The sequence below is a fragment of the Melanerpes formicivorus genome, unplaced genomic scaffold (assembly GCF_026170545.1).
Source record: "Melanerpes formicivorus ecotype bairdi unplaced genomic scaffold, bMelFor1.0.p_v2 SCAF_106, whole genome shotgun sequence".
In the NCBI taxonomy this organism is placed as follows: Eukaryota; Metazoa; Chordata; class Aves; order Piciformes; family Picidae; genus Melanerpes; species Melanerpes formicivorus.
Window position 1 is genome coordinate 681,535 of NW_027142458.1, and position 27,686 is coordinate 709,220.

Below are 27,686 nucleotides of genomic sequence, written 5' to 3' on the forward strand. Positions count from 1 at the left end.
AAGTAGGAGAGGAAATGACCGCAAGATGCACCAGGGGAGGTCTATGTTGGACATCAAAAGAAACTTTTTCCCTGAATGGGTTCTCCAACCCTGCAACAAGCACTCCAGGGAGGTGATTGAATTCATATCCCTGTTGGTGTTTTAAGAGGCAGAGATGTGGTGCTGAGGGCTGTGGTTTAGCAGCAGTTGGACTCAATAGAATAGAATACAGTAGAAGAAATTGAATAGAATTATCCAGGTTGGAAAAGGCCTTTGAGATCATCCAGTCCAACCTATCACCCAACACCATCTCATCAACTAAACCATGGCACCAAGTGCCTCAGCCAGGCTCTTCCTAAACACCTCCGGGGATGGTGACTCCACCACCTCCCTGGGCAGCACATCCCAGTGGCCAATCTCTCTTGCTGGGAAGAACTTCTTCCTAACATCCAGCCTAAACCTCCCCTGGCACAGCCTGAGACTGTGTCCTCTTGTTCTGGTGCTGGTTGCCTGGGAGAAGAGACCAACCCCACCTGGCTACAACCTCCCTTCAGGGAGTTGTAGAGAGCAAGAAGGTTTCCCCTGAGCCTCCTCTTCTCCAGGCTAAGCAACCCCAGCTCCCTCAGCCTCTCCTCACAGAGCTGTGCTCCAGACCCCTCCCCAGCTTTGTTGCCCTTCTCTGGACACCTTCCAGCAACTCAACATCTCTCCTCAAAACAATCTTAAATGATCAATGATCTTAAAAGATCTTTTCCAACCAAAATGTCCCTGTGATTGTAAGCCTTTTAGGGTTGTTCCAAGTAACAAACAAGATGCCTTGGCTTTTGTGGTGATGACTTTCCACCCAGCATGGACACATCTGCTCTTCTAAGGCTTCCCTTTCGGTTCCCTTGGCTATCAGAAGCCTTGCTGCTGCAGATGTGTGTGTTTGTCTGTGTACCTAAATTCCAGCCTCATCCTTGAATATGTTCAGGCCTATTTTTCATGCACCCTATATAAATATCAAATGGGGGGGAGTATCAAGATAGATTTAAATCCATTTTATTTGCATGCCTGTTGTGTGGGCATGGATTATTCATTTATGAGCATAAGGTGTGTACATCTAAACCCATCTTCCAGGCTGGTTAAATGGGTGTGCATGCATTTGGGTGTTGTGAAATGGCTGATGTTTGCTCTTGTATCCCTTGCAGGAAAGATTTCAAGTGAAGAATCCTCCTCACACCTACATCCAGAAGTTGAAGGGCTATCTGGACCCAGCTGTAACCAGGAAGGTGAGGAGCATCCTGTTTCCTCTCACCCATCCCTTGTTTCTCGTTGAGGATGGTCCCAGGGTCCGGGTTCCTTCCTGCCTTTGTGTGCAAGGTGCCACAAAAGCCTCCAAGCAGAGTCTCAGAGACGTGGCAGACTGCAGGGAGAAGCAAAGAGAAGCTGGAAGGAGGCTGTGGTCATCACAGCTGGGAAAGGAGAAGAGAAGTTGCCATCAAACTTTCATGTCCTTAGTATTATTTTCTTCTCTTTCATATCTTTGTGTTCTCTTTTATACCTTTACCTTCTCTTCCATACCTTTACCTTCTCTTTTATACCTTTACCTTGTCTTTCATACCTTGATCTTCTCTTCCATTCCTTTACCTTCTCTTCCATACCTTGACCTTCTCTTCCATACCTTCATCTTCACTTCCATACCTTTACCTTCCCTTCCATTCCTTTATCTTCTCTTTTATACCTTTATCTTCTCTTCCATACCTTTACCTTCTCTTCCATTCCTTTATCTTCTCTTTCATTCCTTTACCTTCTTTTCCATTCCTTTACCTTCTCTTCCATTCCTTTACCTTCTCTTCCATACCTTTATCTTCTGTTTCTTACCTTTATCAATGATGTGGATGAAGAGATTGAGAAGCCCTCAGTAAGTCTGCAGCTGATGCTGAATTGTGTGGCAGTATTGATCTGCTGGAGGGGAGGAAGGCTCTGCAGAGGGTCTGGCCAGGCTGGATCCATGGGCCAAAGCCAGTGGGATGAGGTTCAACAAGGCCAAGTGCTGGGTCCTGCACTTGGGTCACAACAACCCCAGGAATGCTCCAGGCTTGGGGCAGAATGGCTGGAAAGTGCCCAGGGGAGAAGGACCATGGGGTGTTTGTTGGCAGTGCCTAAAGATGTGCCAAAGTGTGCCCAGGTGGCCAAGTGGGCCACCAGCATCCTGGCCTGAATCAGCAATGGTGTGGCCAGCAGGACTGGGGAAATGATTGTCTCCCTTTACTGGGCACTGGTGAGGCCACACCTTGAGGACTGGGTTCAGTTTTGGGCCTCTCACTCCAAGAAAGACACAGGAGGGCTGTAGGAGATCCAGAGAAGGGCAGCAAAGCTGGAGAAGGGTCTGGAGAACAGGTCTGGTGAGGAGCAGCTGAGGGAACTGGGGGTGATCAGCCTGGAGAAGAGGAGGCTGAGGGGAGACCTCATTGCTCTCTACAACTCCCTGAAACGAGGTTGGAGCTGAGTAGGGGTTGGTCTCTTCTCTCTAGTATCAGAATAAACCTTTATTAGAATAAACCAAACCAGGTTGGAAGAGACCTTCAAGATCATCGTGTCCAACCCATCAACCAATCCAACCCACCCAAACAGCTAACCCATGGCACCAAGCACCCCAGCAAGTCTCCTCCTGAATACCTTCAATGACGGCGACTCCACCACCTCCCCGGGCAACCCATTCCATAGCGCAATCACTCTCTCTGTATAGAACTTCTTCCTAACATCCAACCTGAACCTCCCCTGGCGCAGCCTGAGACTGTGTCCTCTTGTTCTGGTACTGGCTGCCTGGGAGAAGAGACCATCATCAGCCTGTCTACAACCTCCCTTCAGGTAGTTGTAGAGAGTGATAAGGTCACCTCTGAGCCTCCTCTTCTCCAGGCTAAGCAACCCCAGCTCCCTCAGCCTCTCCTCACAGGGCTGTGCTCCAGACCCCTCACCAACTTTGTTGCTCTTCTCTGGGCTCGTTCCAGCAAGTCAACCTCCTTCCTAAACTGAGGGGCCCAGAACTGGACACAGTACTCGAGGTGCAGCCTAACCAGTGCAGTATACAGGGGCAGAATGACCTCCCTGCTCCTGCTGGCCACACTGTTCTTGATGCAGGCCAGGATGCCATTGGCCCTCTTGGCTGCCTGGGCACACTGCAGGCTCATGTTCAGCCTACCATCAACCATCAACCATCAATCAGGAGACAGAAGGAGAGGAAATGGCCTGAAATTGTGCCAGGGGAGGTTTAGGTTGGAGATGAAGAACAATTCCTTTGCTGCAGGAGTGGTCAGGCACTGGAACAGGCTGCCCAGGGAGGTGGTGGAGTCACCATTGCTGGAGGTGTTGAAGAATCATGTCGCCATGGCACTGAGACAGGTCTAATGGCTGTGGTGGTCTTAGGGTGGAAGTTGGACTGATGTGGTTAGAGGTCTCTTCCAAGTGACACAACTCTGTGGGTCTATGGAAAAGACCATCTGAGACGTGAAACAACCTGCTGGAGTCACTTTAGCTTCAGTAAGCAGCCTGGCAGGTTATCAGTGAGCTGAGCTGTCAGGCTGGTTGCCACGTGGTGTTGAAGCAACCCTCTCTCTGATAGCACTTCCCTCACCCTGTGAAGAAGGTGTTGATGCTTTGAGTCCTGTTCTCTGGGCAGTTGTGTGTCAGGAGTTGAATTCAGCTGGCACTGTTCACCTCTCACTTGCAGGCTCCTCTGAGGGCTCAGGGTTGTGAAGAAGTCACCTGGGGTGTGTTTAGGTGGCAGAGCCTGGATGTGAGGGACGAGTTCTTTACCATGAGGGTAGTGGAACACTGGAACAGGTTTTCTGGGGAGGTTGTTGAAGCTCCATCCCTGGAGGTATTCAGGGTGAGGCTTGACAGGGCTCTGGGCAACCTGATCTAGTTGAGGATATCCCTGCTGACTGCAGAGGGGGTTGGACTGCATGACCACAGGGGCCACAAGGATGATCAGAGGGCTGGAGCACCTCTCCTATGAGGACAGACTGAAGGAGTTGGGGCTGTTCAGTCTGCAGAAGAGAAGGCTCCCAGGTGACCTCATTGTGGCCTTCCAGTATCTGAAGGGGGCTACAGGAAGGCTGGGGAGGGACTGCTCAGGATCTCAGGTAGTGATAGGACTAGGGGGAATGGAATGAAGCTAGAGGTGGGGAGATTCAGGCTAGATGTGAGGAGGAAGTTCTTCCCCATGAGAGTGGTGAGACCCTGGAATGGGTTGTCCAGGGAGGTGGTTGAGGCCCTGTCCCTGGAGGTGTTTAAGCCCAGGCTGGCTGAGGCTCTGGGCAGCCTGATGTAGTGTGGGGTGTCCCTGCCCATGGCAGGGGGGTTGGAACTAGATGATCCTTGTGGTCCCTTCCAACCCTGAATGAAACTATGAAACTATGAAACCTTTGGAGGTCCCTTCCAACCCAGACCATTCTGTGACTCTCTGATCCATCCTTCTCCATATTATTTTGTCCAAAAGAGTTGGATAATCACTCAGGCACTCCAGTTGGTCTTTCACATAGTCATCACAGAATGATAGGGTTTGGAAGGGACTTCTGGAGATCATCTAGTCCAGCCTCCCTGTCAGAGCAGGTTCACCCAGAGCAGGTTGCACAGGACAGTGTCCAGGTGGGTTTTGAGTGACTTCAGAGAAAGAGACTCTCTGGGCAGCCTGCTCCAGTGCTCCACTACCCTTAAACTAGAGATGTTCCTCCTCATGTTTAGATGGAACTTCTTATGGTCTGGTTTCTGCTTGTTTCTTGCTGGTCCTGTCACTGAGCACCAGTGAAAAGAGTCTGGTCCCATCCTCCTGGCAGCCACCCTTTAGCCCTGGCTGAGCACTGAGAAGATCACCTCTCAGTCTTCTCTTTTCCAGGCTGAAGAGCCTCAGGCCCCTCACCCTTTCTTCATAAGGGCACATCAAGCATCTCTGTTTGTGTCTTCTCCCCAAGGATGTATTTGTGGCTTGTCTCTGGTGTTTTTTCACCACTCTGATGGGCCTAGAAACAGCCTCCAGGTTCTTAGCCTGGCGGAGAGCCTCCATCCTGTCCAGAGGACCATCACTGAACCTTTGGTATTTAACCACAGCTCCGAGGTCCTGTGTTGATAGTTCTAACAGCCCTCAGAAAACCCACCCCAACGTGGCAGTGAGAGCACAGCAGATCCTGCTGCTGGCTGGCTCTGCCTTGCCCTGGACAACGACCCCTTTGTGCTTCTCTACAATGAGCTGAGGTTGGTGCCCCGCGGTAAAAGACGGATCCTGACACGGAGCTTCCAGGCCGGGGCCAGCCCCAGCCCCAGCTCCAGCAGAGGTTCACCTCCATCCTTGCTTCTAGCTTCTTGTCTTCAAGGCTGCAGTAATGTCTTCTGACAGTGCTTCTCTTGTTGGGGGCTCTGACAAGGAGGAGGCAACCATTTAGTAGGAAACCTTTCGAGTTGCCTGTAGCCGATTGTAACGTCGTGGAGGTTTTTAAACAAGAGCAGTGAACAGAGGTCTTTGTGTTCTTCTCCTGGAGGGTTTGGAAATGCCTTTAGCATTTGGCTTTGCTCCGTGGGCTCACATTGAAGCCTTTCTTAGCCTAATACCACTCAAAAGAGTCCCATGACAAATGACAAAAGCACAGGGACCTAAAAATAACTCCACGGAGTTCCTCTCCTCGGGGTTGTGTTGTTCCGTAGCACCAGCAGCTCCTTGTGAAGGGGCTTCCTCCACCACAGGTTTGGTTATTTCCCCACAAAACTGGGGCAGGGTTTTTTGGGTGTGGGTGTAAAGTCTCCAAAGCAAGGTTAAAGCACCAGGCTGAGATGAAAGCCCTGGCAGTTTAGTTCTCAATGCAGAGCTTGATCCTCAAAACAGAGCTGGTATTGTCGAGCCTGTATTCTCTACAGGCTTTGAATTCTCTGGTTCCTGGAAGCTCCAAGATGTGCATGGGAACAGAAGTTGCCTTCCTGAGTGTGGGTTCTTGGGCTGCTGGGCACTGGGTGCTGCATTCCTCAGGAGTTAGAGGGGTTCTCAGTTTCTGCAGATTCACACAGATTGCATTGGGTTGGAGGGGACCCTCAAGGCTCACCTTGTGCAGCCCCCCTGCGGTCACCTCTCTCCATCTGCTGGCCACACTGCTGTTGACACAGCCCAGGATGCCAGTGGCCTTCTGGGCTGCAAGTGCCCATTGCTGGCTCATAGAATCATAGAATCAATAAGGTTGGAAAAGACCTCAAGGATAATCCAGTCCAGCCTGTCACCCAACACCTCAGGACTACTAGGCCATGACACCAAGTGCCACATTGCTCTTGAACACCTCCAGGGATAGTGACTCCACCACCTCCCTGGGCAGCACATTCCAGTGGCTAACAACTCTCTCTGGGAAGAACTTTCTCCTCACCTCCAGCCTAAAATTCCCCTGGCACAGCTTGAGACTGTGTCCTCTTGTTCTAGTGCTGGTGGCCTGGGAGAAGAGTCCAACCCCCTGCTGGCTACAACCTCCCTTCGGGGAGTTGTAGAGAGCAATGAGGTCACCCCTGAGCCTCCTCTTCTCCAGGCTAAACAACCCCAGCTCCCTCAGCCTCTGCTCACAGGGCTGTGCTCAAGGCCTCTGCCCAGCCTTGTTGCTCTTCTCTGGACACATTCAAGAGTCTCAATGTCCTTCCTAAACTGAGGGGCCCAGAACTGGACACAGTACTCAAGGTGTGGCCTAACCAGTGCAGAGTACAGGGGCAGAATGACCTCCCTGCTCCTGCTGGCCACACTGTTCCTGATGCAGGCCAGGATGCCATTGGCCCTCTTGGCCACCTGGGCACACTGCTGGCTCATGTTTAGGTGGGTGTCTCATCATCCCCCAGCCTGGATTGATGTGGAGGATTGCCCCAGCCTAGCTTCAGGACCTTGCACTTTTCCTTGGAGTAGCTGATGATGTTCTCCTGAGCCCCCTTCTCCAGCCTGCCCAGGTGTTACCTTAGTGTTCCATGTATTCATTCAGCACTCTGTGAGCTGTTGATGAGCATCCTGAGGCTGATCATTTTTTTTTCCCCTGCTTACTCAATTACAGAAGTTCAGGAGAAGAGTCCAAGAGTCTACTCAGGTGCTCAGAGAACTGGAGATCTCTTTAAGGACAAATCACATTGGGTAAGAATTGTTCATGGGGTGCTTTTTTTTAGCCTTAGATTATGGTTTTTCTCTTGGTAGGGGTGGGAGGGTGTGGGGAGGGCTACTTCTACTGATGGATGCCTTTGGGAAGAATCTCTCTTTGCATGTCAAGCAGTGATCCCACTTGATTGATGGTTTAAGCCTGAAGGGCTCAGTGAAAGGAGAGCTGGGCATCTCTGGAGAATAATTTTGCTTTAATCTTTTCATGATAGGCTTCACCCACAGCCCTCTCTCTGAGAGCTGTGAGGGGATTGCAGTCAACTTCTGCTTGCCATGAGTCAGTCAAGAGCAGCAGTGAGCCTAGAATAGCAATGGCATTGCAGCTATAAATACACACATATATATCTATCTTAGAAAAACCAGAAGCTTTTGTAGAGCCTCAACATGAGGCAGCTCATAAAGCCTGCCTGTGAGTCATGTTGCCAACACTTTGCTTCCACAGAGCAGGAAGGTCCTCTCAAATAGCCAAAGATTCATCAGGAATGTAGGTTTTGTTGTTGTTTTGGGATTTTTTTTCCCTATCAAACATCTCCATATTTCCACTGGTTCCTCCTTTGGGTCTCAGGACCTGTCCCTGGAGGTGGGGCTCTGAGCAAGCTGATCTGTCACAGAAACACAGAGTGCCAGGTTGGGAGGGACCCCAAGGAGCACATCTGGCCCAGGTGATCACAGGATCACCAAGGTTGGAAGAGACCGCGAGGATCATTGAGTCCAACCTGTCACCACAGACCCCATGCCTAGACCATGGCACCAAGTGCCACATCCAGTCCCCTCTTGAACACCTCCAGGGATGGGGACTCCACCACCTCCCTGGGCAGCACATCCCAATGACGAACAACTCTCTCGGTGAAGGACTTTCTCCTCACCTCGAGTCTAAACCTCCCCTGGCACAGCTTGAGACTGTGTCCTCTTGTTCTGGTGCTGGTTGCCTGGCAGAAGAGACCAACCCCCACCTGGCTACAACCACCTTTCAGGTAGTTGTAGAGGGCAATGAGGTCTCCCCTGAGCCTCCTCTTCTCCAGGCTAAGCAACCCCAGCTCCCTCAGCCTCTCCTCACAGGGCTGTGCTCAAGACCTCTCCCCAGCCTCATTGCCCTTCTCTGGACACATTCAGATGTCTCAATGTCCTTCTTAAACTGAGGGTCCCAGAACTGGACACAGGACTCAAGGTGTGGCCTAACCAGTGCAGAGTACAGGGCACAATGACTTCCCTGTTCCTGCTGGCCACACTGTTCCTGATGCAGGCCTGATGCAGGCCAGTGATGGTGTAGTTGGAAGGGGATGGCCTAGCACCTTGTCAAGCTGAGTCTTAAAAATGATCCAGTCTAGTTGGTCTTGGGCTGAAGGTTGGACTGGATGACCTCAGAGGTCTTTTCCAGCTTGAACAATTCTCTGATTGTGGTGGCCTTGTGGTGTTTAAAGGGGTCAGGCAGAAAGCTGGGGACAGGCTTTTGAGCAGGGCCTGTTGTGACAGGGCAAGGGGGTGTGCTTTGAACTGAAAGAGGGAGATTCAGGCTGGAGAGAAGGAAGAAATGCTTGACACTGAGGGTGGTGAGGCCCTGTCCCAGGTTTTAAAGACCTTTACACAGTGAAGAATGTCTCTGAAAGTGTTCTTCTCCAGAGTGGGAAGGCAGAGGTTCTCTCAGCAGCGCTGCTGTCCCTGCACTGGGTCTGTCTCTGGGCTAGCTGACACCATGCCCATGAAGCACTCTGATGTCTTCATGATTTCTCTAACAGATGGGTCAGGGAGTTCCTGAATGAAGAAAACAAAGGCCTGGATGTTCTGGTGGAGTACTTGTCGTTTGCACAGTATGCAGTCACGTAAGTAAGACTTACCTGGGGACCTCTGGGCTTGGGAGGCAAAGCAAGAGCCCTGTCAGGGCAGGTGCTCAGCTTTCCATGGAGCAGAGCTGTCCTGCTTGGGACAATACCGTGTAGAGCAAAGAAAATGGTGATGTTAGCCTAAAACTAAAGTATCTTAACCTAATTGTGGCCTTCCAGTATCTGAAGGGGGCTCCAAGAAAGCTGGGGAGGGACTTTTGAGGGTGTCAGGGAGTGATAGGAGTGGGGGGATGGAACAAAACTAGCAATGGGTAGATTGAGATTGGATGTGAGGAAGAAGTTGTTCCCCATGAGGGTGGTGAGAGACTGGCACAGGTTGCCCAGGGAGGTGGTGGAAGCCTCCTGCCTGGAGGTGTTTGCAGCCAGGCTGGATGTGGCTGTGAGCATCCTGCTGTAGTGTGAGGTGTCCCTGCCCATGGCAGGGGGTTAGAACTGGCTGAGCCTTGAGGTCCCTTCCAACCCTAACAATTCTATGATTAACAGAGAAAATAAAGCCTGAATTTAAGCCTTGAGATTAAAGATTGGAGTGCTCAGCACAGCAGACACATGGACCTGATGGAATGGGTCCAGAGGAGGGCCATGAAAATGATCAGGGGGCTGGAACACTTCTGCTACAAGGACAGGCTGAGGGAGCTGGGGATGTTCAGCCTGGAGAAGAGGAGGCTCCAGAGAGACCTTAGAGCAGCCTTTGAGTACCTGAAGGGGGCTGCAGGAAGGCTGGAGAGAGACTGTTTACAAAGGCCTGTGGTGACAGGATGAGGGGCAATGGCTTCAAACTAGAGAAGAGCAGATTTAGATTGGATGTTAGGAGCAAGTTCTGCACCATGAGGGTGGTGGAACACTGGAAGAGGTTGCCCAGGGAGGTGGTTGGGGCCTCATCCCTGGGGATATTCAAAGTGAGGCTCAGCAGGGCTCTGGGCAGCCTGATCTAATTGGGGATGTCCCTGCTGACTGCAGGGGGGGTTGGACTGGATGGCCTCTGGAGGTCCCTTCCAACCCAAAGCATTCTGTGGTTCTCCTGGTGAGGAAAGTGGTTGGCTTCCTGTGGGGAAGATGCACTGCAAGATAATGGTAGGAACTTGAAGATGATTTAGGAAGTTGGGAAGAGTGTAAAAGAAGCTTTTTCAAGCTGACATCTGGTTAATTGGGAGTCAGATTTAGTCATTTAGGTAATAAATCACAAAATGGAGTCTATTAAAACAAATTGGGGGGGAGAGGAAATCACCATCCATTAGTTGACTTGAATTTGAAATAGATGTTAGGCTGAGGCTCTGTATCTCCACAGGCTTCCACTGAGGGTATTTTAGCAGTGGATTGTTTTCCAGAGGCATGTGGGAAGAAGCAGTAGGTTAAAAGATGCTGTCACAGGTAGGGACTCAAGCTGGGGAGAGCTGTAGTTTGGTTTTAGAGGAGATGCCATCAGTTGTGTGCATCTCATGGCACAGGGAAATGAAAAAAAGGAGGTTTTTGGTGGGGTTGCAATCAGATTAATGAAGGAAAATGATAGGGTTGAAAGTGGAAAAAAGCTGCACAGCAAAAAGCAATGTTTGTGTCAAGACTTTCCTCCCTAACATCGCACAAAGGGAGGCAAGTTCCTTGCTGGGTTGTTCTCCCCCTCTCTGACATGGTAAAGATGAGTAATAACCTCAGAAGCTCCGAGGGGAACAAGCAATTCTTGCTTGAAATAGCAGCTTAATGGGCAGTGGGTCAAGGAGCAGAGAAAAGCTGTGCTGGTTATGAGGCTGTTTTACACAGGCTGGATGACTGGGGAAGGGTAAGGCAGTGAAATGCTCAAAGAGTGATGGAGGAAGCTGAGTTGGGATGGTTGGAGAAGGGCAGCAAGGCAGTGAAATGCTCAGTCAAGTAGTGATGGAGGAAGCTGAGTTGGGATGGTTGGAGAAGAGCAGCAAGGCAGTGAATGCTCAGTCACACAGTGATGGAGGAAGCTGAGTTGGGATGGTTGGTGCAGGGCAGCAAGGCAGTGAGTGCTCAGTCACACAGTGATGGAGGAAGCTGAGTTGGGATGGTTGGTGCAGGGCAGCAAGGCAGTGAATGCTCAGTCACACAGTGATGGAGGAAGCTGAGTTGGGATGATTAGTGCAGGGCAGCAAGGCAGTGAATGGTCAGTCACACAGTGATGGAGGAAGCTGAGTTGGGATGGTTGGTGCAGGGCAGCAAGGCAGTGAATGCTCAGTCACACAGTGATGGAGGAAGCTGAGTTGGGATGGTTGGTGCAGGGCAGCAAGGCAGTGAATGCTCAAATAGTGATGGAGAAAGCTGAGTTGGGATGGTTGGTGCAGGGCAGCAAGGCAGTGAGTGCTCAGTCACACAGTGATGGAGGAAGCTGAGTTGGGATGGTTGGTGCAGGGCAGCAAGGCAGTGAATGCTCAGTCACACAGTGATGGAAGAAGCTGAGTTGGGATGGTTGGTGCAGGGCAGCAAGGCAGTGAATGCTCAGTCACACAGTGATGGAGGAAGCTGAGTTGGGATGGTTGGTGCAGGGCAGCAAGGCAGTGAATGCTCAGTCACACAGTGATGGAGGAAGCTGAGTTGGGATGGTTGGTGCAGGGCAGCAAGGCAGTGAGTGCTCAGTCACACAGTGATGGAGGAAGCTGAGTTGGGATGGTTGGTGCAGGGCAGCAAGGCAGTGAATCCTCAGTCAAATAGTGATGGAGGAAACTTGAGTTAGGACTTCCAACACTCTATTGATTGGTTGAAATGAGATGGGGGCAGCTCTTTCCTCCAAGGTTCATCAGCAACACAGCCAATTTGGATTTATTTTAGTTAAGAGAGGGAAAAAAAAACCCAAATGTAGCTCTTTGATCCTTCTGAAACCTTTCGACTGTGTGGTGAGCTGCTCCCATTCTCAGGGTCCAAATGTGCTGCACTTGAAGCTCACCTTGAGTTGCAGTGTGATGGAGGTTGGAGCCCACACTGCTTGCTTCCTTAAGTTTGCAATCTTTAGGGACCTCCTAAAATCCCCACTTAAACGACATGAAGGGACAGAGTGAACCCTCAGTCGGATGATACCAAACTGGAGTGGCTGACCCCATTCAGCCAGGCCTGGGCAGGCTGGAGAACTGGGTGGAGGGGAACCTCATGGATTTCAACAAGGGCAAGTGTAGGGTCCTGACCTGAGGAGGAAGAACTTCCTGCTCCAGTACAGGTGGGGGGTAACCTGCTGGGAAGCAGCTCTGGGGAGAAGGACCTCAGAGTGCTGCTGAATGGCAAATTCCCCATGAGCCAGCAATGTGCCCTCATGGCCAAGAAAGCCAATGGTGTCCTGAGGTGCATGGGGAAGAGTATGGGCAGCAGGTCAAGGGAAGTTCTCTTTCTGCTCTACTCTGCCACAGTCAGGCCACATCTGGAGTCCTGGGTTCATTTCTGGGCTCCCCAGTTCCAGAGGTACAGGGAACTACTGGAGAGAGTCCAGTGCAGGCTGTGAAGATGTTGAGGGGCCTGGAGCATCTCTGTGAGGAGGAAAGGCTGAGAGCCCTGGGGCTGTGGAGCCTGGAGAAGAGCAGCCCCTAAGGAGATCATCTCAATGCTCAACAAGAAATAAAGAAGCTGTAGGGGGCAAGAGGCTGGGGCCAGACTCTTGTCAGTGGTGCCCAGGGACAGGACAAGGGGCAATGGGCACAAACTGGAAGCCAGGAGGTTCCATTTGAAGATGAGGAGAAAGTTGTTTGGTGTGAGGGTGCTGGAGGCCTGGAGCAGGCTGCCCAGAGAGGTTGTGGAGTCTCCTTCTCTGGAGAGCTTCCAAAGCCAGCTGGGCATTGTGCTGCTGGGCAAGCTGCTGTGGGTGCCCCTGGTGTAGCAGGGGGGTTGGAGTGGATGATCTCCAGAGGTCCCTTCCAACCCCACCGTGCTGGGATTCCATGAATGGGAAGGGAAATGCTCTGTGCATTTTTTTTCCCCCTGTCTGAGCTGGAGTTGGGATTTCTGTTTCCTTTCAGGTTTGACTTTGAAAGCTTGGAGAACAATGTGGAAAACTCAATGGAGAAGTCCAAGCCTTGGAGCCGCTCCATCGAGGACCTGCACAGGGGCAGCAACCTGCCCTCCCCGGTTGGCAACAGCATCTCCCGCGCCGGCAGGCACTCGACCTTGCGGTAAGAGCCAGGCCTGCACGCAGCCAGCGCCTGGGCACACATTTTCCACTCTCTCTTGGTGTCATCTTCCCTCTTTCCACACTCTGGGCTTGATGCATGTAGGAAAGATGTGGTTGTGCTGGTGGGTTTTGAGGTGGAAAGAAGCTCTGAGCTAGTAAGATGAGTGAGTGAGCACTGCCCAGCGCTTGAGGAAGAGGCAGAAATAACTCTGCCTCTCTTTCCAGGGGCAGAATGAGCTCGGGCTGCGTGACACACGTTTCCAGCAGGTACAGTGTGGCTTGCCCAGAGGAAGCAATTCCTCTTCTCCAAAGCATACCTCAAGTTTTCCACAGACCAAGCCAGTCCTAGGCTCCAATCTGGTGTCTCAACCCAAAAAAGTCTTCCTAGCAGCACATTCCTTCCACGTCGCTGTGAACAAGATGTTTCTTTTGTGACAGGCCATTTCCATCCTTCAAACCTGCTGTGATTGCAGCACCCCAGGCTTTGCCATGGAGTCTCTATTTCCAAAGACTGATGAGGGTTTGTTTTCAGTTTGTAGAGAAGGCAGGATCATTCCCAGGGCTGAGTGACAGTCAGCTTGGTCACCTTCCTTCAGAGCTTCACCTTTATGAGGCACACTAACCCCCACCTTTAGAGCATCAGTGCTGGTACCTGGGGGTGCAGCTCAGCCTGCTGAGTGCTCTGGGGCCTTTTTCTGGCTTTTATGGAGTTTTGTTACACAGCACCTTGAGCACAGAAGAGTCCAGAAAAGATGGAGCAAGTGAGGACTTGCTTTTCCTACATCTTTCTGTCACACAATCGTGGAATTGTTTTGATTGGGAAACACCTTTCAGATCATGCAGTCCAACCATGAACCCAGCACTGCCAGGTCACCACTAAACCATGGCCCTCAGCACCATACCTGCACAGCTCTGAAACCCCTCCAGGAATGGAGAGTGCAGCCTGGGCCAGGCTTTGGCAACCCTTTTGGGGGAAAAAATTGTTCCTTGTGTCCAGCCTAAACCATCCCTTGAGCAGGGAGGTCATTCTGCCCCTGTACACTGCACTGGTTAGGCCACACCTCGAGTACTGTGTCCAGTTCTGGGCCCCTCAGTTTAGGAAGGAGGTTGACTTGCTGGAAGGTGTCCAGAGAAGGGCAACAAAGCTGGGGAGGGGTTTGGAGCACAGCCCTGTGAGGAGAGGCTGAGGGAGCTGGGGTTGCTTAGCCTGGAGAAGAGGAGGCTCAGGGGAGACCTTCTTGCTCTCTACAACTCCCTGAAGGGAGGTTGTAGACAGGCAGAGGTTGGTCTCTTCTCCCAGGCAGCCAGCACCAGAACAAGAGGACACAGTCTCAAGCTGTGCCAGGGGAGGTTTAGGCTGGAGGTTAGGAGGAAGTTTTACACAGAGAGAGTGATTGCCCATTGGAATGGGCTGCCTGGGGAGGTGGTGGAGTCACCATCACTGGAGGTGTTCAGGAGGAGACTTGATGGGGTGCTCGGTGCCATGGGTTAGTTGATTAGGTGGTGTTGGATGATAGGTTGGATGTGATGATCTTGAAGGTCTCTTCCAACCTGGTCTATTCCTATTCCTATTCCTATTCCTATTCCTATTCCTATTCCTATTCCTATTCCTATTCCTATTCTATTATATTCCTGAGGCTGTTTTCTCTTATCCTGTCACTTGTTCCTGGGGAGAAGAGACCAACCCCCACCTGGCTCCAACCTCCTTTCAGGGAGCTGTAGAGAGCAATGAGCTCTCCCCTCAGCCTCCTCTTCTCCACACCAAACACCCCCAGTTCCTTCAGCTGCTCCTCCCCAGCCCTGTTCTCCAGACCCTTCCCCAGCTTGGTTGCTGTTCTTTGGACACACTCCAGCCCCTCAATGTCCTTCATGGAGTGAGGAGCCCAAAACTGAACCCAGGATTGTAGGTGCAGCCTCAGCAGTGCCTGGTGCAGAGGTGCAGTTCCCAAGTTCAGCATCAGTGGTGATGTTGGCTCTTTAGTCAATGTCAAGTTGAGTCCCTTCCACCTACATCCTGAGCGGCAGCGGATGTGATCCCTGGAAAATGTAGTTGCCAGACATCAGGCAGATCTGGTAGAGAGATAGAGGCTGTGGAGTGCAGCAAAATGACTTCACCAGCTGATTCATTTTTGTCTTAATGTGGCCAAGGTGTTCTTAGGGGTGGTTTGGTTTTCTTTCTGGCTTTCTTTGTTCTTTAACTGCTCTGACAGAGAGGTGGTGGAGTCTCGTGCTCGCAGGGGGAGCCCTGCCTGCTGTCTTTGGGAGGCATGCTTGTGAGGTGTTTCAGAAGAGCCTGGATGAGGCACTCGGTGCCATGGTCTAGATGATTAGTTAGGGTTGGGTGATCAGTTGGACTTGATGATCTTGGAGGTCTCTTCCAGCCTGGCTGGCTGTGATCAGTGGCACAGAAATGCAAAAGTCAGGTTTACATTCCATGTCTCTTACATTTTTTCTCTTCATTTCCTTCCATCCTTTTTCCTTTCCCACATCTCCCTTTATTCCTTACCCTTTTTCTTAGTCCACTTCAATGTCTCCTTCCTCCCATCCTCCATTCCCCTCCATGTTTCAAACTCTCGCTCCTCCAATTCCTTCTCCCTCCTCCTTCCCTCCTCCACTCTCGCCCGCCTTTCACGTGCCATCAGATTGGGTTCCCTGCCTGAGCAACTCCAGTTCAAAGCCTGCCAGAGCTGCTTTCCAGCCAACTGCCTCTGGAGCAGCTTCACTTTGTGCTCTGCTGATGAGGCTTCGAGCCGGAAAACCTCGTAAGTGCCGGGCGCCAGGTGCTGCGCGCAGCGGGGGCTGTGCAGGGCATGGTTGCCACGTGGCTAGCACTGCTCCTCATGCCTTTATAATCTGGTAATCACACGTTTGAGGGGAGCCTGAGCAGCAAGGGCAGCTTGCAGTCACCAAAACGTGTGGTTGCCACATTATAACTTCAAAGTGTGCTTGGCATCCGTGGAGCTTTTCTGCAGGAGAGCAAAGTGCGGTTCACGGCGAAGCGAGACGGAGCTTGGCTTCTTTGTAGTGCAAATGTTCTTCCATGGGATGGGTTGGGTTGGCAGGGACCTTACAGATCATCTTCTTCCAACCCCCTAGCCTCCCACTAGCCCAGGTTGCTCAAGGCCTCATCCAAGCTGGCCTTGAACACCTCCAGGGAGGGGACATCCACAGCCTCCTTGAACAACCTGCTCCAGTGTCTCACCGACCTCACTGGAAAGAACTTCTTCCCATCACCTAATCCAAATCTCTCCTCTTCCTGTTTCAAACCTTTATCTTCATCCTATCCCTACACTCCCTGATAAAGAGTCCTTTCCCATCTCTCCTGTAGTCCTCTTTAAGCCATGAAGGAATCTTCTCCTGAGGACATGGTAGGTGCTCATTTAATGAGGAGGCTGTCAGGGTTAAAACCAGGAGGTTGCTGCCCTGTAGATGGTTAGACAACATCTGGGCTGTGTGGGGACCCAGGCCATAGGATCTGCTTTGTGTAGGCTCCTCTGCTGTCTTTGTTGTGAAGCCCATTCAAATGGAGAGAAAGGAAGAAGTGCTCCTCCCTCTTGGAAGAAAAATGAGAAGGCTGACCAGCTCAGACTCCTAGGCTGGCTTGGGTTGAAGGGACATTTAAAGCTTGTGTAGGCCACCCCCCTGCAGTCAGCAGAGACATCTGCAGGTTGCTCAGAGCTCCAAACAGCCTGACCTGCAATGGTTTCAGGATTGGGGCATATACCACCTCTCTGGGCAACCTGGACCAGGGGCTCACACAAGGTAATTCAAACTTCAGGAGTCAGACTCATCCCTGGAGTGCCAGAGCAGTGTGGAAAACAAGAGTGGATTTGACCTGGATTCCTTATTATTAAAACAAGAAGAATACTTAGGGAGACAAAGTTTCATGCCAACTTCAACACCATTTTCTTTTGTTGTTTGGTACCTGTATGGCACCAGCTCTCCTGCTCCTCAGGGTTCAGGAGCAGGGAACCTGTCATAGCCTTCAGAACCACGCAGGGTCCAGGCTGATGTGTGCTGAGCAGGTTTAATGATAGCAAAAGGAGTAGGAGATAAGGGCACAGCAACACCAGAGAGAAGAATCATGGCACTGTTTGGGTTGAAAAACCATCCACCCAGCACCACCATGGCCATTAAACCATGTCCCCAGGTTCCATGCCCACAGGTTTCTTGACCAGCTCCGGGGATGGGGACTCCAGCACCTCCCTGGGCAGCCTGTTCCAGTGCCTGACCACCCTTGCAGCAAAGAAATTGTTCCTCATCTCCATCCTAATATCCAGTCCAGTCTCCCTTGGTTGGACTCAATGGTCTTTTCCAGCCTGTGAAATATCAGTCTGCTTTTGCCTAAGAACCTCACTCTGATTAGGTTACATCCACATAAGAGTCACAGAACTGTAGAAGTCTTTCAGTTGGAAAAGACCTCCAAGATTACCAAGTCCAACCTTCAACCCAGCCCCACCATGGCCATTAAACCATGTCCCACAGTGCCATGGCCACATGGTTCTTGAGCACCTCCAGGGATGGGGGCTCCACCACCTCCCTGGGCAGCCTGGTCCAGTACCTGACCACTCTTGCAGCAAAGAAATTGTTCCTCAAGTCCAACCTAAACCTCCCCTGGCACAAGTTCAGGGCAGGATCATTGCCCCTTGCATGCTTGCAAGCGATGTGACTCTATCCTCCTGAGCAGGGATGAGGATGATTAGGGGACTGGAGCATGTGCCTTATGAGGAGAGGCTGAGGGACCTGGGGCTCTTTAGTCTGCAAAAGAGAAGACTGAGAGGGGATTTAATCAAGGTTATCAATATCTGAGGGCTTGGGGTCAGGAGGGAGAGGACAGGCTCTGCTCACTTGCTCCCTGTGATGGGACAAGGAGCAATGGACGTAAGCTGCAGCACAGGAGGTTCCACCTCAACCTGAGGAGGAACTTCTTCACTGGGAGGGTCACAGAGCACTGGGACAGGCTGTCCAGAGGAGTTGTGGAGTCTCCTTCTCTGGAGCCTTTCCAGCCCCATCTGGATGTGTTCCTGTGTGACCTGTGCTGGATCCTATGCTCCTGCTCTGGCAGGGGGGTTGGACTTGATCTCTTTGGGTGCTTTCCAACCTCTTACATCCTGTGAGCCTGTGATCCTGTGATCCTGTGATCAGCTCCTTGCCTGGAGCTCAAGCTCACTGTGGTGCCTTCTGGCTGTTGTTTGGCCTGGCTGAGGCTTCCCATTTCTATTTGAGACTTTGCCTGCCTTCCCCTCGCTCTTTTTAGCAGCGCTCAGCCCTGCCAATTCCCTGCTCACTTGGGTTTCCTTGGCAACTGAGGGAGGGGGGGTTGGTTTGGGTTTTTTTTTTTCCTTTCTTAAGAGGAGGCACAGGGATTTGGGAAGCAAAACACCAAAATGATGGCAGGAGGATGAAAACAGGGATGAACCTTGGGGGATTTTCCTTGGGAGGGGGGGAGAGAAAGAGCATCAGTTTCACATCAGAGTCATACTCTCCTGTCAGATAAATATTAATGCAGACTTTGTGATGTCCCAGCCCATTAGAAATTCTCTTTCTTCTGAGTCAAATGCTTCAGTTGTGGGGTGGTTTGGCTTTTTTCAGTCTTTTTGCTGAGAAACTTCATTTCTTTCTTCAAAATCTGTGGAGTCCACCAGGAGAGAGTGATGGAGGCAAACATAGCTTAGTCCACAAGTGGGCTTTGAACAGGTTACATAGTATCATAGTATCAGTCAGGGTTGGAAGGGACCACAAGGATCAGCTAGTTCCAACCCCCCTGCCATGGGCAGGGACACCCCACACTAGATCAGGCTGCCCAGAGCCTCAGCCAGCCTGGGCTTAAACACCTCCAGGGACAGGGCCTCAACCACCTCTCTGGACAACCCATTCCAGGGCTTCACCACTCTCATGGTGAAGAACCTCCTCCTCACCTAAGAACCTCCTCCTCACATTCATTCATTGGACTCAACTTCCACCCTGTTTTCATCTTGGAATGATTTGATTTGGACTCAGGAACCATCTTTGTCATCAGAGTGTTTGTCAGATAGTTGCTGCTTTAGCAGGGGGTGGTTATGGGCAGTCAGTAGTTGCTCTTGTGACTCTGCTACCCAAAGACCATGGAGAAGAGAAGGCTCCAGGGAGACCTCAGAGCTGCACTTTGACATCCGAAGGGGACCTACAGGAAGGCTGGGGAAGGAACTGTTCAGAAGGGCCTGTGGGGATAGGATGAGGGGCAGTGGTTTGAGACTGGAGCAGGAGAGGTTTATGTTGGACATTAGCAAGTTCTTCACAATGAAGGGGGTGAAATACTGGAACAGTCTGCCCAGAGATGTGATGGAGGCTCCATCCCTGGAGACATTCAAGGTCATACTTGATGTGGGCCTGGGCAGCCTGATATGGTTGGAGGTGTCCCTGCTGACTGCAGGGGGGGTTAGACAAGATGAGCTTTGAGGTTCCCTTCCAACCTGAGGCATTCTATGGTTCTACGTTCACCCCTCTTTGGGTAGCTTGCTTGGTGAGCTGTGGGGGGAATTTGTGAGGGACACCAAACTCCACTGTTTCAGTTTCTGTTCTCACCTTTTCTAAGCAGCAAATACCTCCTCAGATTCATGGCTTAATCATCTTCCCAGATGCTGTTGGATGAAGACAAAACCATCAGGCTCAGGGTCATTGATTTGCTTTATAGTTGTGGCACAAAGCAGCTTTTGAAAGGGCAGAAAGGAGACATGTTCAGGCAGTGTGACCACCTGCTCTGGCTTCCTCCTAGGAGTAGAGGAGCTGGTTGCACCTCACAGAATCACACAGTCCCAGCATAGGGGGGGTCCAGTTCTGGGTCCTCCAGTTCAAAAGAGTCCAGTGGAAAGTCCAAAGATGTTAAGGGGCCTGGAGCATCTCTGTGAGGAGGAAAGGCTGAGAGCCTTGGGGCTGTGGAGCCTGGAGTAGAGCAGCCCCAGAGGGGATCTGAGAGGGGATCAATGCTCAGCAAGAGACAAAGAAGCTGTGGGGAGCAAGAGGACTCTTGTCAGTGGTGCCCAGGGACAGCACACGGGGCAATGGGCACAAACTGGAAGCCAGGAGGTTGCATTTGAAGATGAGGAGAAAGTTGTTTGGTGTGAGGGTGCTGGAGGCCTGGAGTAGGCTGCCCAGAGAGGTTGTGGAGTCTCCTTGTCTGGAGGGCTTCCAAAGCCAGCTGGACATTGTGATGCTGAGCAAGCCCTGGTGTAGCAGGGGCTTTGGACTGGATGATCTCCAGAGGTCTCTTCCAACCCCCAGCATGCTGGGGTGCAGAGATTTTGTGACATTATGGCAGTGCCTGTACAAGCCCCAGCTTAACTGAATTGTTCACAAATGGATTAAAAGGGCTGAACTGTGTACCCCTGAACATCTGGGTGAGAAGCAGCCCCTCACAACCTGTATCTTGTGGGGCTTGGTTTTCCCCTGTGGGTGCCACATCCCAGCTCTGAAGACAACCAGATCCTGGCTTCTTCCCCCAGCCTCCAGCAGCACAGGGCTGAAGCTGTAGAGCTGCTCTGTCCCCACATGTGGAGCCTCCTTCTCTGGAGCCTTTCAAGACCCCTCTGGGTGTGTTCCTGTGTGACCTGTGCTGGAGTCTATGCTCCTGCTCTGGCAGGGGGGTTGGACTCGATGATCTTCAGAGGTCCCTTCCAACCCCTAACATCCTCTGATCCTGTGACATCCCATGCCTGGTGGTGGTGGCTGGCAGGGGGAGAGCATTCCAGGCAGCAGGAGCTTGCACACGGTCAGGTTTTCTCTTTCCAGAAGTCAAGCTCTTCCTGGTCGCGCTTTAGAGGAGGGGCAGGGGGAATAAAAGAGGAACCATCTGACTTTAATTAGCAGGATAAATATACTCTTGGTGACATAATCTCTGACCTGCAGCAGACAGGAAATCAAACCCAATGACTCCTCCAGCTGCTGGGATCAGCCTCATGTTTAGGAACAAGAAATGAAATGAAAAGCAGAAGAAGATCATCCACCCTGGGCTTGGCTCACGTCGTGCAGAGGGAGGGCTCAGAGCTACTGCCAGCCTGCCCCTGCCTGCAGGAAGGGAACAAACAACATCAGGGGGGGCTGCAATTGCTGCTAATTGAGAGGAAACATCTTGAGCTTCAGCCCCAGCCTGTAGAGCTGTTGTAAAAGAGTCTCTGTACCAAAAAAAAGACCCTCATTAATTCTTGGCATTCGTGTCTGTGTGAAGAAATTTGCATCTGTTGAAGGGGAGAGAGCTAAATCGAGGGCAGGATCAGGAGCCCAGCTCTGCTGGGGATGTTTCCTCTCTGCTGGGGATGTTTCCTCTGTGCTGGGGATGTTTCCTCTGTGCTGGAGATATTTTCCCTCTGTGCTGGGGATGTTTCCTCTGTGCTGGAGATATTTTCCCTCTGTGCTGGGGAAGTTTCCTCTGTGCTGGAGATATTTTTCCTCTGTGCTGGGGAAGTTTCCTCTGTGCTGGAGATATTTTCCCTCTGTGCTGGGGAAGTTTCCTCTGTGCTGGAGATATTTTTCCTCTGTGCTGGGGATGTTTCCTCTGTGCTGGGGATATTTCCTCTGTGCTGGGGATGTTTCCTCTGTGCTGGAGATGTTTCCTCTGTGCTGGGGATGTTTCCTCTGTGCTGGGGATATTTCCTCTGTGCTGGGGATGTTTCCTCTGTGCTGGAGATGTTTCCTCTGTGCTGGGGATGTTTCCTCTGTGCTGGGGATGTTTCCTCTGTGCTGGGGATGTTTCCTCTGTGCTGGGGATATTTCCTCTGTGCTGGGGATGTTTCCTCTGTGCTGGAGATGTTTCCTCTGTGCTGGGGATATTTCCTCTGTGCTGGGGATGTTTCCTCTGTGCTGGGGATGTTTACTCTGTGCTGGGGATATTTTTCCTCTATGCTGGGGATATTTCCTCTGTGCTGGGGATATTTCCTCTGTGCTGGAGATATTTTTCCTCTATGCTGAGGATATTTCCTCCATGCTGGAGATGTGCTGGGGATCTTTCCCCTCCTCTGTGGATACTTGCTCCATGCTGGGGATGTTTTTCCTCTGTGCTGGGGATATTTCCTCTGTGCTGGGGATATTTTTCCTCTGTGCTGGGGATGTTTCCTCTGTGCTGGAGATGTTTTTCCTCTGTGCTGGGGATGTTTCCTCTGTGCTGGGGATGTTTCCTCTATGCTGGAGATATTTCCTCTGTGGTGGAGATATTTCCTCTGTGCTGGAGATATTTTTCCTCTATGCTGGAGATATTTTTCCTCTGTGCTGGAGATATTTTTCCTCTATGCTGGAGATGTTTCCTCTGTGCTGGGGATGTTTCCTCTATGCTGGAGATGTTTTTCCTCTGTGCTTGAGATATTTCTTCTGTGCTGGGGATATTTCCTCTGTACTGGGGATATTTCCTCTATGCTGGGGATGTTTTTCTTCTATGCTGGGGATGTTTTTCCTCTGTGCTGGGGATGTTTTCCCTGTGCTGGGGATGTTTCCTCTATGCTGCAGCTCATGGTTGAATATTCTTTCCTCATTGCTCAGCCTGATCAGCAGCCAAGATTGGGTGGAAGCTCTGTGAGCTCCTGCAGGGTGTGTGAGCTCTGGCTATCATTGATGATATCACTGAGTGGCCACCACCACCCAGCAGGGATATGTGGGATGGAGAACTGCTGCAGAGAGAGCACAGCATGAGGTGTACAGCCTGGGGCTGGAGTGGTGTGGTCTATTCTGGCTAGTGGGAGGTGTCCCTGCCCGTGGCAGGGGGGTGGAACTGGATGATCTTGGAAGTCCCTTCCAGCCCCAACCATTCTGGGAACCTATGAATTTATGAATCTTGGCTTTTGGGAGGAGAACACAACAGCTCCCTCTGACTTTGCCCATTTAGCTGGTCTTGAGAATCATGGGACTGTTTTGGTTGGAACAGACCTCTGAGCTTGTCAACTTAAACCATTAGCCCAGCCCTTCCAAGTCACCACTGAGCCATGTCCCACAGCAGCACATCTCCACAGCTTTGAAACCCCTCCAGGGATGGGGACTCCACCACTGCCCTGCACAGCCTGGGCCAGGCCTTGACAACCCTTTTGGGAAAGAAATTGTTCCTCCTGTCCAACCTGAAGCTTCCCTGGTGCAACTTCAGCCCATTTGCTCTGGAATCCTCCAAATGAACATCTCCATGGCTGAGGACAGGTCATGTTTGTATGGGACCACTTCTACATGGGTGTGAAGCCCATGTTTGATTCCTGTGGGTCTTTTCCACCTCTTCAGAAGAGGCAGATACCATCTCCTCCCCAAAACTTCCTTTTGGTGCCTGCATTGCTCTGCAGTGTTGGGTTTTGATGAGGTGCCCAGAAAGCCATGGGGGTGGTGAGAGGTTTAGAGATGAGCAGCTCAGGATATGCTTTAGCGGTCATGGTAGTCTTGATGGTTGGATCTGATGGTCTTACCAAGTCTTTTCCAACCTTAATGATGGTAGTCTTGAATGGATGGTTGCCCAGAGAGTGGTGGTGAATGGTGCCACATCCAGCTGGCAGCCAGGCACTAGTGGTGTCCCCCAGGGATCAGTGCTGGGCCCCAACCTGTTCAATATCTTCTCTGATGATCTGGAAGAGGGGATTGAGTCAGTCATCAGTAAATTTGCAGATGTCACCAAGCTGGGGGCAGGAGTTGATTTGTTAGAGGGTAGAAGAGCTCTGCAGAGGGACCTTGACAGGCTGGACAGGTGTGCAGAGACCAACAGGGTGGCATTCAACAAGTCCAAGTGCCAGGTGCTGCACTTTGGCCACAACAACCCCAGGCAGAGCTACAGGCTGGGGTCAGAGAGGCTGGAGACCAGCCAGGCAGAAAGGGACCTGGGGGTATTGGTTGATAGTAGGCTGAACATGAGCCAGCAATGTGCCCAGGCAGCCAAGAAGGCCAGTGGCATCCTGGCCTGCATCAGGAACAGTGTGGCCAGCAGGAGCAGGGAGATCATTCTGCCCTGTGCTCAGCACTGGTTAGACCACACCTTGAGTCCTGTGTCCAGTTCTGGGCCCCTCAGTTTAAGAAGGACATTGAGACTCTTGAACATGTCCAGAGAAGGGCAATGAGGCTGGGGAGAGGCCTTGAGCACAGCCCTGTGAGGAGAGGCTGAGGGAGCTGGGGTTGTTTAGCCTGGAGAAGAGGAGGCTCAGGGGAGACTTCATTGCCCTCTACAACTCCCTGAAGGGAGGTTGTAGCCAGGTGGGAGTTGGTCTCTTTTCCCAGGCCACCAGCACCAGAACAAGAGGACACAGTCTCAAGCTGTGCCAGGGGAAGTTTAGGCTGGAGGTGAGGAGAAAGTTCTTCCTAGAGAGAGTTGTTAGCCATTGGGATGTGCTGCCCAGGGAGGTGGTGGAGTCCCCATCCCTGGAGGTGTTCAAGAGGGAATTGGATGTGGCACTTGGTGCCATGGTCTGTTGGGTGACAGGTTGGACTTGATGATCTTTGAGGTCCTTTCCAACCTTATTGATTCTATGATTCTGTGATCTGATGATCTCAGAAGTCTTTTCCAACCTTGATGATTCTCTGATCTCTCAGCCTGGGAAGCCTCTGTCCAGGTGGCTGAATCCCAGCCTGAGGAGATGGATGCTCCAGTGTCCTGCTGCATTGCAGAGTATCCTTGCTCCCCAATCCTTTTTCCCTCCTTGCTCCCTAAGCTGCTGGAAATGCCCAGTTCTGGCTTTGGGGTCATTTTGTATTCATTTAAAGAGATTTGCTCTCATTTGTTCCAGCTGCCAAAGCTCTGTCAGATGTCTGAAGGCATTCTGCAATTGAAGGAGTTGATAGAGCAGGCACTGAGGAAGATGATTTCCACCCCCCCCCCCCACCTTGATAAAGATCTAATTACTCTTCTCATTTAAAATGTAAAGGAGAATAATGTATGCAGCCTTCAGTGGTTGAAGATGGAGATCAATCATGGTAGGAACCATCTCTCTCTGCCCAGAAATGGCTTTGCAGTCCTTGCACTGCAGTGTTGGTCTCACATGTGGCAAAGTCAATGCATGGTATTGGGCTGTGTGGTGTGGTTCCACCTCCTGCAGCCAACACTGGTAGCACTTCCACACTCCCCAGTTCAGGCTGAATGTGGGGCTGCCAGGTAAAGGTCCTTTGTTGTGCCAGCAGTGAGGGTTTGGAAGGGGAAAGAGTCTCTGAGTGCAAGGGTGGTGTGTGGCAGTGAGCCCAGCCATGGGGACACAGGAGGACAGGACAGGAGGTGTGGACATGGCACTTCAGGACGTGGTTTAATGGCTGTGGTGGTCTTAGGTTGATGACTGGACTTGATGATTTTGGAGGTCTCTTCCAGCCAAAACAGTTCTCTGATTCTATGACAGTGTTCAGTATTCCTAAGGTTGGAAGGGACAGCTTCAACTGGAGCTCCTTGGCTGGCCTCACTCTCACCAGGCGCAGCCAAAGTGCCCCAGAGCCGGGGTGTGAGGTGCAGTGCACCCCGTACAGTGTGCTCATGGTGGTTTGGAGCCTGTCCTGGTCCTTCACAAGGCACAGCCTATGGATCATAGAATCAATAGAGTTGGAAAAGACCTCAGAGGTGCCTCTTCCTGGGGTCTGCTCCTCGAAACCCAGCTCCCATGCTTTAACCACTCGCTGTTCCCAGGAAAACTAGGTCATGTTTCCTGCAGAGCTGAGCGCTGGAGTGCCCTGAGCTGCTTTATTCATTCAAAGCAGCAGTTGGACTGAGTTCTGCTTTGAATTTTGGGGTTTCTTTCATCTCCTGCAAAATGAAAGCAAAGGGAGGTGGTTGCTGAGGGCTAAGAGTCACCAGCTCTCACCTCTCAGGAGCTCACTTCTCATCCCACCTGGGAGATGATGAGTAGAGAAGGGTCCTGGAGCCACACAGGGTGCTGCTTGGTCACTGCCTGGCACATGGTACCCCCAGACCCTCCTATGAGCCATCTCATCACCCCCAGCTCTGAGGCCCCCAGCACAAGAAGGTCATGGATCTGCTGGAGTGGGGCCAGAGGAGGCCACAAAGATGATCAGAGGGCTGGAGAACCTCCCCTATGGGGTCAGGCTGAGAGGGTTGGGGCTGTTCAGCCTGGAGAAGAGAAGGCTCCAGGGAGACCTTAGAGCTGCATTTCAATATCTGAAGAGGACCTACAAGAAGGCTGCCTGGGGAGGGACTGTCCAGAAGGGCCTGTGGGGATAGGATAAGGGGCAGTGGTTTGAAACTGGAGCAGGGAAGATTTAGGCTGGACATCAGGAGGAAGTTCTACACAATGAGTGTGGTGAGAAAGAGGTTGCCCAGAGGTGTGATTGAGGTCCCTGGAGATATTCAAGGTCAAATTGATGTGGCCCTGAGCAGCCTGCTCTAGTTGGAGCTGTCCCTGCTGACCTCAGGGGGGTTGGACAAGCTTTGAGGTGTCCTTCCAACCCAACCCACTCTCTGATTCCATGATCTTTCTGTACATGTCAAGTGAGAATGTTCACAAGTGAGTTGTGTCAGAGAGGGAGCAGGTGAGTCAGGATCAAACAGGTCTGTTACTGCTTGTTGATGTCTTTATTATTATTAACCTTTGCTATTACTTTTATTACTACTAATATTAACCACTGATTTTAAAAGCTACTCCTTTAAACTAAGTGAGTGACCTGGATTAGAGAAGTAGGCAGCAGTGTTCTGGGCTCCCCAGTGAAAGACAGGGAATTGCTGGAGAGAGTCCAGCAGAGGCTCCAAGGATGCTGAGGGGCCTGGAGCATCTCTGTGAGGAGGAAAGGCTGAGAGCCCTGGGGCTGTGGAGCCTGGAGAAGAGCAGCCCCAGAGGGGATCTGAGCAGTGCTCAGCAAGAGCTAAAGGGCCTGTGGGGGGCAGGAGGCTGTGGCCAGACTCTTGTCAGTGGTGCCCAGGGACAGGACAAGGGGCAGTGGGCACAAAGTGGAAGCCAGGAGGTTGCATCTGAAGATGAGGAGCAAGTTGTTTGGTGTGAGGGTGCTGGAGGCCTGGAGCAGGCTGCCCAGAGAGGTTGTGGAGTCTTCTTGTGTGTAGTCTTTCAAGCCCCATTGGATACATTCCTGGGTGACCTGCCTGAGGTGATCCTGCCTTGGCAGGGGGGTTGGACTGGATGATCTCTGGAGGTCACTTCCAACCCTTACCATTCTATGATTCTCACCTTACCTTGGTGCTGTGTCATGGGCTCTGCAGAGAGACCTCGACAGGCTGGACAGATGGGCAGAGGCCAAGGGCAGGAGATTGAACACATCCAAGTGCCAGGTGCTGCACATTTGCCACAGCAACCCCTTGCAGTGCTACAGGCTGGGGTCAGAGTGGCTGAGAGCAGCCAGGCAGAGAGGGACCTGGGGGTGCTGGTTGATAGTAGCTGAACATGAGCCTGCAGTGTGCCCAGGCAGCCAGGAGGGCCAATGGCATCCTGGCCTGCATCAGGAACAGTGTGGCCAGCAGGAGCAGGGAGGTCATTCTGCCCCTGTACACTGCACTGGTTAGGCCACACCTTGAGTCCTGTGTCCAGTTCTGGGCTCCTCCATTTAGGAAGGAGGTTGACTTGCTGGAAGGTGTCCAGAGAAGGGCAACAAAGCTGGGGAGGGGTTTGGAGCACAGCCCTGTGAGGAGAGGCTGAGGGAGCTGGGGTTGCTTAGCCTGGAGAAGAGGAGACTCAGG

At 51.7% G+C, this 27,686-nt stretch overlaps 1 protein-coding gene across 1 annotated transcript in view; it reads left to right on the plus strand.

The window, feature by feature from the left end:
* The window catches only part of FMNL2 (formin like 2), a 203,173-nt gene that overhangs the window by 122,309 nt on the left and 53,178 nt on the right, over positions 1 to 27,686 (plus strand). The window contains 4 exon segments of the mRNA XM_068166785.1: positions 1,170 to 1,250; positions 7,029 to 7,105; positions 8,863 to 8,946; positions 12,924 to 13,076. Of these exon segments, the coding sequence (XP_068022886.1) occupies positions 1,170 to 1,250; positions 7,029 to 7,105; positions 8,863 to 8,946; positions 12,924 to 13,076 (395 nt within the window).